The sequence below is a fragment of the Paramormyrops kingsleyae genome, chromosome 17 (assembly GCF_048594095.1).
Source record: "Paramormyrops kingsleyae isolate MSU_618 chromosome 17, PKINGS_0.4, whole genome shotgun sequence".
Taxonomy (NCBI): domain Eukaryota; kingdom Metazoa; phylum Chordata; class Actinopteri; order Osteoglossiformes; family Mormyridae; genus Paramormyrops; species Paramormyrops kingsleyae.
The window spans coordinates 22654543-22666739 of NC_132813.1; the positions used below are offsets into that span (position 1 = coordinate 22654543).

General features: G+C 42.5%; 1 protein-coding gene across 1 annotated transcript in view; it reads left to right on the top strand.

Moving 5' to 3' along the window:
• Nucleotides 1–278: 278 nt before the first annotated feature.
• robo2 (roundabout, axon guidance receptor, homolog 2 (Drosophila)) overlaps nt 279–12197 on the top strand; it is a 343506-nt gene continuing 331587 nt past the window's right edge. The window contains exons 1-2 of the mRNA XM_023838865.2: nt 279–698; nt 3102–3230. Of these exons, the coding sequence (XP_023694633.1) occupies nt 683–698; nt 3102–3230 (145 nt within the window). The 5' untranslated portion in view covers nt 279–682. The remainder of the gene's footprint in view (nt 699–3101; nt 3231–12197) is intronic.

Below are 12197 nucleotides of genomic sequence, written 5' to 3' on the forward strand. Positions count from 1 at the left end.
TGTGAAACAGGCTCCTGATATCCAGATAAGTGATATACCTTCCACAGAATAGCAGCCGCATAACTACATGATTTCCCTGATCTGGCGATACAGGAACAGCCGACTGTCTCCACTACTCCACTTTCCCTTAGCATTACTCATGCTAAGTGTTTAGCTTGATTAACGCTCTGGCTCGGCTGTACAGCTGCTTTAAGAAAAATAAAGTCGCTTTGTTTGTTGAGCAGTACTTTATCAATTTTGTTGCTGTGCAGGTAATTATACGCCTCGGTGCTCTTGTAATTACGCAATTCCTTGCCATCAACGCCTTCGGAAAATACGAGGTAATTAATAATGTCGATGTAGCTAACATCGGGCCATAGTTTCATGTCATCTACCCAGTCTGTGAGAAGTGACGGGTGAGGCACTGCTACTGAACTGTCCTCGCCACTTTTTAAAACATCTCTACTGTGTATCCACCCCCAATGTGTTGCCATTTACGCCAGGTAAAAGAAACTACAGTGAGAGAAACCTTTATCAACAGTGAAGGTGTAACCCCGCAACTGTCAACAACAGCGCAAGCGGAAGTAAAAAAACGTCTTCCGCTATGAATCAGGGGTAATGGCGCGAACTCAAGAATACTGTGGATACTCTTCCATATAATAATAGGTGTACAGTAATATTATTAATACCAACATCACATGTTATGCACATACAGCAAAGTAAGAATTTCAATGCACAGAGAAATGCGCTTTTCTACTGTACATATGACAATAAACTCTTTGAATTTTGAATCTTACATCGCTAGTAAGATAAAGGTCAGGCTTTTTCATACCTTCATACTATATGGACATTATAGCATAGGGGTTTAAAATTTTGCTAAAATGTTTTTACTTTTAAATGTTTTTAATGTTTTAAAAAACTTTAGCTAGCTTTGCAATTTTAATGATTATTCCTTTTTAAGATTATGTAATATATGTTTAAAAATAAGTTTAAAGTTTACCTCCAATGTTTCACCAGGTTTTCGTGGTGGTTCCCCCATGGTTTACTTTACATGTGCAGTGGAAACTGCTTATAGCGATTACGCTTAGAGTGATCAACCGCTTATTTATGTCAAAAATCTTGGGACAAATGCTATTTAAATAATTTGCTTATAGTAATCAAGTAGTTCATTACCTAGTACAGTGTTCATTTAGGGTTTTTTACACATGGCAACATATGGAGAAAAGTAAAACAACAGTAATTGAGGCTAATGTTGCATGCTCAGAAACATGATGGGAAACGGAAAGTTATTTTCTCTCAATGATAAATATTGAGTCATCAAAGCTTATGATTAACTGCCAAACGAGAGATGCAGCAGTGAAACTACAATAAGCTGTATTTTATGTACAGTACTATATTGTATTGTAGCATATTTGAATTATACACAGTGCAGTAATTTAATTTGTGAAGTACTGTAATTTGAAATGTGGTTGAAACAGCTGAAGTTTATTTTTAAAGAGTCAATAAAATTCAGTAAATAGCGGCCTGTCCATTTTATTACCTTATATACATGTAATAAATATACAAATGTCAATTAGATGGTAATCAGCCTGAGACTAAGAAAAAGAAAAAAAATATATATATAATGATGATTCACTTATACTGATCACTTTCACTCAGACAGATGCTATCACTATAAGCAGTTTCCACTGTATTACAGACTGTAAGCTTTGTGTTGTCTTCGCTTACAGTGGAGAACTTCCACACAAACATGTTAGCGTGTAACTATGAGTCATAGTGAGGCTATTGCCTGCGCCACTGTGCATATGATGTGTGGTGGATGCGTAAAACGGATGCTGAAAATTGGCCGATTCCGATCCCTGGCTGGTCGATTGATGCATCTCTAGTTGGCAGTTGTTTTAAATGTTATCTACTTGTAAATTATTTTCTAGACAGTGGAATGACTGATTTTGAATTCTTTTGTGATCTATTTATATCCCTTCCCAGACTCTCTCTGAAGGCCTTAGAGCTCTTTGGATCTCACCATGGTGATACCACTCATATCAACAATCAAGAGCAATCTAAACTAAATGTCTGAGGTTTAAATATGACAGGCTCCTCTAAAATACAGTGGTACCTCAGTGCCACCTGAATGTAATTCTAGGCATTTAAAGTAGGAATGAATGTAGAGGTGTCCTTACAAGAAATTACTTTTCTACTGATTACATTTTACAAATTATTTTTAAAAGACATTTCTTTAGTTTTATTTGTTCAGTTATATTACTGTATTCTCTCAGTATCGTTACAATGAAGATTAAATCATATGGTAATGAAGACACTGGTTTTCATGGGGTGTCCCAATTTTTTCACATAACTGTATATGTTTTAGGATACTGTTACCACAAGCATTACTCCTGAGACCATCATTAAAATGATCTGCCATTTGTATGACAGTAGCCCTTCTGTTCTTTTGTACCACATTGGATAGCATTGGCGAATCTTGGCTGGTCAGCACCCTGTCAGCAGTTGTGGTCTTTCTGTCTGTCTCAGTATATCGACTGCAAGTTAGCTTACGGTCTAATATAATCCAGATCACGGTTTTTACAAAATAGTCAACATGATTAGCTTTATTGTTTTGGCTCAAAACTGTATTTTGTGCACTACAATTACTCAGAAATGTAAAATCTGCCAATATAGTACTTAATCTACAAATGCTGTATACACTGGATGTAGATGTAGAAATAATACTTCATCAAGTATGAAAGCAGCAGTAAATTTTGTCCCTGCACAAATTTTTCAAATCAATAATTTCTGATTTATTGTTAGCTGATTAAAAGCTTTTGTGTAATGAATGTTTCATTCTGAATTGAGAATTTGCATTTCATGTTGATGTACTCGGAGTATGACTAACAAAAGAGTTTCATTGTGTTTACTCCACACTTTTTCTGTTTTTTTAAATGAAACCAGTTTCATGAGCAGCTGGGATGGCCATCAATGCAAAGGCACTTTTGCTTGTTTTTTTTTAGTTGTTTTTAGAGCACCTCTGTCTAACCTTTAGTCCAGGAGCACAGCAACCCTGCTCAGTTGTGCAGGTAAGCTCGATGCTTTATGGCCCTTCATGATCTGAACCATTTCTGCCTCAGCTCCTGATGTTGCGATGGCCACCAGATGGGACAGTAAGGTGCCCACTGCCCTCCTGCCCAAGACATTCCTTAATATCCTCCCTGTCATCCTCCTCCTCTGCCCTCAATCCACATGTGCCCAGGTTCAAGGTAAGAACATCATGGTTTTCATTATTCTGCCATGGCTGAAAAACTTTAGCAAGACAAGTAGAAAATATCTTCTGTGAGTGGGAAGCTTCACAAAAACGGCTCGACTTTCAGCATGTTTTTTTCCATGGGGTTTCAAAAGGCAGACTTGACTGTTTAGAATATAGTTTCAGATTTCATACATTACTGAGATTCAGGGAAAAAATCGATCTATGCGAATAGATGCACACATCTTGTCTGACCTTGGAAAAACCGGTATTTGCACTCGCTCTAACCAAATAACTTTTTTCTATGGGTTTACACATTTCTTTTTTTCAGAATTCTTTTCCCATTCAGGTTTTAGGTCAGTCTGATGTGTGTAAACATCTACAGCATAGTGTTCTGCTGTCTCTTGCGCTGTGTGGTTATGCTCTGCATACTTATTGGATTTGGCTTTGGTTTCAGTTTACACCTCTCATGGAGCGGGAGGCCAGTGTGCCCTCTGCTGTCACTCTCCTCCACAGGCTTTTGCTTCTCACTACAGCCTGAGCTTATTTATAGCATAGCGGGAACTGCCTCACAGTGGCACACAAGTGTGTGTATGCGCAGACACACACACTCACACACAAATGCACACACGCACACACAATCATTCAGGAGAGGAACTTGCAGGCAAGACAATTGGGGAACTTCTCCTTCTTGCAGTATTGCTGTGTTCAGGGAGGGAAATTGAAGCAGCCTGGAAGGTTAATGTGTCCTTTTCTATTGTGGGGTTGAGGAAAAACAGGAAAGGAATTTAGCATTCAACTCTCATACATGGGGGTCTGATTAATGGCACATAACTGTGGTATGTGTCAGAATAAAATATAACAAAGAGAGGACAGGGCAGGAAAGCGAGGAGAGGGAGACAGATGGATGCCAGTATTAGAAGATTTGACAGACAAAGACAAACACCTGCTCAGCCGCTGCAAAACCCTTTAACACATGGTGCTTAAATTCAACGAAGAACCTTGGCAACAGGTGAATACTAAAGTTGAAGTATAAACATCAAATTTGTCACAGACGTTGTACCTGTTGAGCCAGATATGCTTGTTTTTGGACCCTACACAAGAGGCTTCAGCTGTCAGTGAAGTTGATGGAGTTGTGCATTTTCTGGAGCTGAAGCAACCTTCAGATTTTCACCTTGTGCTGCTGAAACAGGGTTGGAAAAATTTTCATCCTATTGGCTTAACAATCTCCAAAAGCTAGGATTCATTGTCATGAAGCTTAGTGTCATGGCAACAGAAATAAGACCATGAAATCCAAATAGTACAAATCTAAAGATTGCTTTTGACAAGGACTGTGAAGTCTAGTTTTATTTTCTGGGGAGGGGGGTGAATCTTGGTGAAATCCATGGCAGGTAAAGGGCGTTTATTGTCCTTTAATGTATGATGTCCTGGGAACTAAATTTGGTCATATATTTGTCTGACCTTTGTGTTTGTCATATATCGATCGCTGAGCATATGTGGTGTGTCATGCTGGGAGGCACTGGCCAGCCCATGGTGGCAGATTTATTCCACTTGAGAGATTCGGGAATAGTGAGGTTTGCCTATGTGACCGTTCCCTGGATACCTCCATTCGCAACAGGGGGGTTAACCATATTATGGCAGATCTATCTTTATTAGCATTACTGGTGTGACACCATGTCAGCTTCGTGGAGAGAATGATCTTCCTCTTCTGGACGTCCACCTACATGTGTAATCCCAGAGTCTGATCTGAGTTGCACCATTTCTTGCGAGTGTCAGTTCAGGGTAGGCTCCCCTGGACCTAGAGCAGTCTAATGCAGAATGCTTACCCTATTCTGCTTCGAAAAGTGTGTTAAATTCCCGTTTCCCATCCCCCAATATCCGCATAAAAATCTGGATATGAATAAATGCATCAACCAGCAATTTTAAATTATATTGACAGATGAAATCCCATGCAAATTGAGAAGCTCAGACAGGCTGTGTAGCATCATGCACATGTATGCAGGATGAATGTATTCTGTGTATTGGGTGTATTCTGTATATTGCATGTATCGTGTTTATGGATATATTCTGCTGAGAAATGCCTTAACTCAGATGCACAGTGAATAGATGAGCTCGTGTGGATATAATGTAATGCAGCAATGGCTCATTAAATTTATTGAATGTATCATTAGACTTGCCTGGATCCTGCGCATAACCCTGTGGGCTCTTCATAATTTGCTTGCTGCAAAATGTTATAATGAGCTCATTGAAAGGGCCCCTCTTGACCTTTGACCTTACTCTTCCAGCACCTGTGTGTTAAATGGAGAGATTCAGGCGAAAGACTTGTCTTTCTGCTTTCAGTCGTATTGATTTACATTTTGGATGTATTTGACATGATGTTCTGTCCTTTCAGATTGAGTCATTTCGAATTTGCCAGTGATGGAGAATTAATAAAGGCATTATTTAGTTTGCTTGTAGGAGCTGCAGGGAGTATACACACTGTTCACTTTGCATTTGCAGTGTCAGCACTACTCCTGTTCTGCCGTATGTCATGTCTCTGCCAGAGTGCCCCCTGCCCTACCCCTTCATAGGGCACATTATCTATGGCATGGTGAAATGATCAAATCCCATTTAAAGCTCTACCACACAGACATCTCCCATCTTCCCTGATTTTACTGTCTGGAGGAGCAGGCCTCACTGAGAGTGGGGGTCGATTGTAGACCAGTCATGTAAGTCTTCGCTGATTCCCAAACTGATACAGAAGACATGTAAAAGTAGCTCAGCTCACTGACTGAAGATGCAGCACAACAACTTTGTTAACAGAACCATCTTAAAGAAAATAAAGGAACAGGAGATGTGGTGAATGTGACTAGTTTTGATTTTGTTTCAAAACAAGGGATAATAAAAGACTTGAAAATTGTTTGGAAGATTGGTTTAAGTGAAAAGGGAATTGGGGTCTGATTTTTCCTGTGCCTTCAGTATGAGATTGGAGGGTTTGATCATACTCAAGGACATGGCACTGTCACATCACAACAGCATGCACAAAGTGATGTACATTTCAACACTTTTATTGAACTCATTTAGCCTTTTATAACCAGAATGAAAAATTGTATTGGTTTTTAATGTTTTTATATGCTATGACATTCTATGTCCACCAGAGGGAAGCAATTCTCTTCATCAGCCCTTTTATGTAAATATGACAAAGGATGTTTTGGTTCATCCATTGGCTTTTGAAATAATGCAGCATCCATGAAAACAAATCGTCCTGGATATCCTGTGTGTGTGAATAAGAAAGCCGTAGGATGAAACCTCTGTCATGGCTCTTTCCTCTTGTGTTCAGCCTCTGGCTGCCATCTGGTAATCATCCTCCGACTCTCTGTAGGCTCCACACCTTCCACCCAGGAGTAGGCAGCCTGTCAAGGTGAAACTTCTGACTCATCTCAGAAGGAGGCTGTTGTTGCGGAGCTGGAGCTGACTAGGCCAGTTTTGCACTTATAGTGCTGGTCTGAAGAAGCAATGCATTGTAAAATATTTTTTTTGTCATCACTGGAAGAAATTAAAAGGTGTCACTGAGAAACGATGATGGCACCCAGTTTTGTCATATTTAAACTGATTGAAGCAAAGGTTGATTATCTGGAAATGAGAAAATAAAATGACACACAGAGAAAAATGGATTGTCAGAAAGCCATAAGGGTTTAATGGGTTTATGAAGGAAGGTGGAATGGGCAGCTGAAATGTCCTGTCTGGCTGGGTGCTGGACACAGCATCATTGCCTTGACTGGTGGGCTGCCCCTGCAGGGCCACATCTCCTGGTGATTTCGTGGCCTCTTTGTGGAGATGGCTCAGGAACAGCTGTTATATTCTCTCTTCCTCCGAGGAAAAAATGGGAAGTTGATTGATACTGGAGTGGGGGTGGGTCGGGAGGGACGGCCGAGTGGCGCCATTTCAGACAAACAAGAGTGAAAATTCCAGTTGAACATCTAATAGATGAGGGCAGTCAGTTTCTAAAGTGTAATGTTTTTGAAGTAGTAACACCATAGGGACATTTCTCAGTGTTTTTCTTTCCCATCTCACTTCATATGCCCCCATATATCTAATCTTTAATTCTGTTTTTCTCCACAGAAGGAGCTATGGGTGGTGGTGGTGGGGGGGGGGGGTGATAGGTCAGGACTATTATTTAAAAAAAAAATTTGACATTCGGTCCGATTAAATTCGGTCCACCAAATTCGGTCCACCAACCTCTCTTTGAACAATCAGTCGTTGTAGCTCAGCTGTGGGTGATTTATTCTCTCGGCTCCTCCCAGAATGACACTCCTTGGCTGTAAAGCTCAATCTTAATTGCAACTACTTAAAGTAAGCTGGAAAGAAAATGTTTTTATGTGTGTTCCTGCGTGATATCATATACCCCAATGTATGTGTTTGCAACTTTGTGGAGACATTTATGACTTGTGTGTGTTTATGTGCCGGTGTGTGTCTATGTGTGTGTATGCGTGTGCTTCTGTGCATGTGCCTATGCATGTCTCTCATTCACCTGATGCCCCAATGGGCCTGGCTCCAGAAGCACTTTAATAATTACCCAAGAAAGTGATGGCAGTCTTTGTGGTGGTCAGTGTGTGTGTTGCATGGGAGGGTGTCTGAGCTAATGTGTCTGTTTTTTGGTGCAGTTGAACAATATTAGGTTTCAGATGGGAAGGCTGTCTTGCACTTATGTTGGTTGCACCAACAGAGGCTGGTAGCAAACATTCCCTCCTCAAGTCTGGTGGATTTATTCCAGCTCCAGTGCAGATAGATTGTCCCTGGGAATAGATAGATATGGAAACTTCATATAATAACAGCTCCTGGCAAAGACACTAATGCCCCTGGTTCATTGTCTGGATGTACATGGCATTGGCCCAGATGATTTTATTAGTCCCACAGTTTTCTATTCGCTCAGCAGTCTACTGCTGTCGAGCTCCACCGGTCAGGGTGTGCAGAGACCGAATCAGAGCAGCCAGTCATAACTGGGCCCACCACCTCCCTCTCTCCGTCTGTTTTGTCGCCCCTCCCCCCCGCGCGTATCTGGGCTGTCAGTGAGTCCAGTGCACTCATATTAAATGAGTTTGTCCATTATATCATCCTGTAGTGGTACCTGAAACAGTGAACCTGTAAGATGGGGGAAGGAGTGGATTTCAGGCCCCTTTATTCATGTTTAATCTTGTTAAACAGGCTTGGTCGAGAGGCCCCGGACAGAAAGAGCAGACCATACATCCAGCCTTCTGTCCTAATGGGTAGACTTTGATGCCATTAATGTTCTCTGCATGTTGCTCACGCCTTAGAAAGAGCTTCGTGTTTATTTTCTTACATGCTAACCTCAAAATGCTAGTTGGGCTGCCATGTGTAGCTGTCCACTAGCACAGGACAAACTTGCCAGCAGTAATTATAAGGGATGGTGGTTCATTTTTAGAGTACCATCATTACTTTTTGTGTGTTTTTTTTTGTGTATTTCGCAAAATATTTGTAACTGACGCCCCCTTGTGGGGAGAAATGAAAACAGAAAGACAAGTATGGCATGATTTTCAAGACTGCCTCCACTGAACTCATGTTACTCGTCTTTCCTGCTGGATTTGACTGTCCATCAATCAAATGACCTGTGGGTCTGCATGTTAGTTTGACTTTTCCAAGCAAGCAGCGATAGATACAGAGGACTGGTCAGGTGCTGTGGCTCCTCATAGTCAACGTTAGTGCTGCACAGTCCTGCTCTCCCTGCACCTCTCCATCCTGCAGCTGATGTGTGTGAGGTCTAATCATCCTCAGGCAATTGAAGAGGACAGGGCACCCAAAGGAGCTGTGGGCAAAATAAGTGGGTTTTTGTTCCATTTCACGATAATAATAAACCACAGAGCAATCAAGATAGAGACTCCTTCTGACTCTAGCCTGAGTGAGATGTCCAAGACCTGCTCCCTTACTCTGGGGCTACATAGAGACTCTGTCTCCCCCCATAGGTATGAGAAAACCCCCACTCAAAGTCTCGAGCTGCTCCATGGTTCGTCCTTCATTGTTCTGGCAGCTGGCAAACTTTGCAGTCTCCCACTTCACCAGCAGCAGATGCTCATCTGTCATTAGCAGTGATTTCAGAGTGCGGAACACTGCTCATGGCAATGGAGGCTCAAAACAAGCACGCACACACACGCGAGCGTTAGCTGGTAGACATGCAAACTTGCATACAAGCTGTCTCAAGGTCACTTCTGATTGTCTTCATTGGCTGGACAAATATATGCTTGAAATACAGGTGCTCCATGGCTTGCGGTGGCGTTGCGTTCTGATAAACCCATAAATGGAGAATGGCATAAGTTCAATATAAATATATGATAAATAAATAAGCAAATAACTACAGTCACTGACTAAGTAAATAATTACTGGAACTAACTAAATACCAGTAACTGAAAAGTAAATAAAGGCATACAAGATCATTGTGGAAGCGGCCGTACGGAGCTGTGGCTGCAGGGTGGTCGGTGCCTGTCGTGGCGGTAACCCCCGTACCCGATGGTGGACACCAGAGGTGAGGGGGGCCGTGAAGCTGAAGAAGGAGGCTTACCGGGAATTAATAGCCCGGGGGTCTCCGGAGGCAGCTGACGGGTACCGGCGGGCCAGGCGGTACTGTGTGAGATGTTCACGTTTGTGTCTGCTGCAGAGACTGGAAGTGTGGCTGTGTGGATGCTGCCATTGCCCATCATTAGTGGAAAGTACCATACGGCATATCGGCACTACCACTGTCGCACCTCATAATGTCAAAAGATCATTAAGTTGTTTACGGTTGTAAAGCAAGGAGCATCTGTATACTTAATGTTTTTGTGGTTTAAGACCTTTAACACGAAACTCACAAATAGGCCACTAGATGGAGGCAGTGCACTGACTTTTGTATGTATTCCATATTACTGGTAAAGTGTTACATTTTTATCCTCCTTAATAAATATGGTAAGATAACCAAAGGTATTCTTACTTCTTTGATAGTCTTATTGCATTGTCAGGACATATGTAACTTTAATATTTCTAGCTTTCAAATAAGATTTTCCTGACAGTTGATTTTTACTGCCAGATATGAATTTACCCTCCAGTACTCCAGCACCCCACTACATCAGAGCTTGTGGCCCCTTGCCTCCAGCCCCGTTTGGGTATAGGCAGGCAGACCACCACCCCACTCCACCCCCCCCAAGAAGCCGTTCTGTAGAAGGAGTGTGTGCCCATACCATGTCCTACTCTGCTGGGTACCACCTTCCTTGAATGACCATTGTCAGGAGGGGGTAGCAGTTTTATGAGTTGGGTCTGTCCCATGGGCTCACTGCGAGTGCCCTGCCTGGGGTGGGAAGCCCCCCTCTCTGTCAAACGCATCATTGCTGTAGACTCTGACATTGAAGGGGGCTTCGGCTTGACTTGGCTTTTGTGTTGACGAAGAACACTGTAAGCTGCAAAATCTGATATTAGTCTGTTTGATGGACACATTCTTCATTGATGCTTTGAATGTATTTGACAAGTCCTAGTTTATTATCCCGGAGGTGTTTCTGTCTGAGGGTCGTGCCCCCATCCCTCAGTCCTAAGTGCAGACATCCAGCTAGACGGTTTCCCCTTGGGGCCTATGGTGTCGCTACACCAAACAGGGCCTGCTCTTTATCTCTGCCTACTTTACAGGCCACCTCTGGGCCTTCTCTCGGCATGCCCCACCCCCTTTCCCCACTTCACAAGCATGCTGCTTAGAAAGTACATTAAGGCAACCTTGTTTTATTTCCACATTAAGAGAGCCCTGTCTCTACTCAGCCATGAACTATAAAGACGGTCTCCATTCCTGGGGTTCGTGGGTGCCGCTGTGACTCTGATGGCCTGCAATAGCCAGGCTCATGAAACATTATGGAGGCCTGTAAACGCTGGCTCTTAGACGGCCCCACGCAGGCCTGGCAAGGGGGAAACGATTTGTCGGCTACGGCTCTGAACTCCCGTCTCACGACGAGCTCCATTAACTCTCTGTCTTTGCTCCCGTCTATCTGCCACCATCCTTTAGTGGTGGTGCTGCATTTTATTACCATCTCCATGGGCCAACCACCTGAAAAGGCCATCATTTTCCATCACTGCTGCTTCAGCACCGCGTTTTTGTCCACATTGGATGGAACAGATGGAGTAGAACAGACATGGCGCCATGCTGGGACGTGAGGCAGTTGAGCTATGTCACTTTCAACTCATGCCCCTTGATCCAAGCGTGGCATAGAGGAGGCATACATGGCAGGTTGACCCAAGGGCATTGTGTGGCCTTAAGCCTCTATCCCTGGTTGTCATGTAACTGTATTGCCTACTCTACATCTAGGGATGCAATGATACTTATACTAATATCTAGTGCTTTTGGTCTGATGGCCTGCAATAGGCAGGTTCATGAAACATTGTGGAGACCTGTAAGCGCTGGTTCTCAGGTGGCCCTATGATACTAGTATCGGTATCAGATCTGAAAACCAAAGCATAGCGGACTGCAAACTACTCTACTAAACTATCAAGAGGAGGTAGAAAAACTGGTTCCTATGATGCTAGTAATGTAAATAAACATCTAAAAACTAAACATAAGAAACAGTATGACAAAGCTGCAACTCACAGTACTGTACAACAACCCAACATGCAGCAAACGCTTCTACAGAGAGAGAAAATGTAAACACTAATCCTTGTGCAGTGAAAATAACAGAAGTTCTTAACCAGTGTATTGTCTTTTACAATCAAGCATAGTATCATAATGGTGGTCTGTCGAGCGCGCAATATATTCTGAGCTGGTATGCAGTGTATGAAGTTTATGTACCCCTCCTGTAGATGGTTTTAGACTGCCCACAGCTTATTTTTAAATCATTGTTGAATCTGGCCCACTGATCCATCATCTTCCACCTTTAATCAGTGAAGGCTGCAAAGGTGCTGCTCATTTTAATAGCTACACTTGCTGGTTTGGCTTCGCTGCGGCCTCCGGTCCCTGTGATCATATGTATGTACCTTGTTTTTT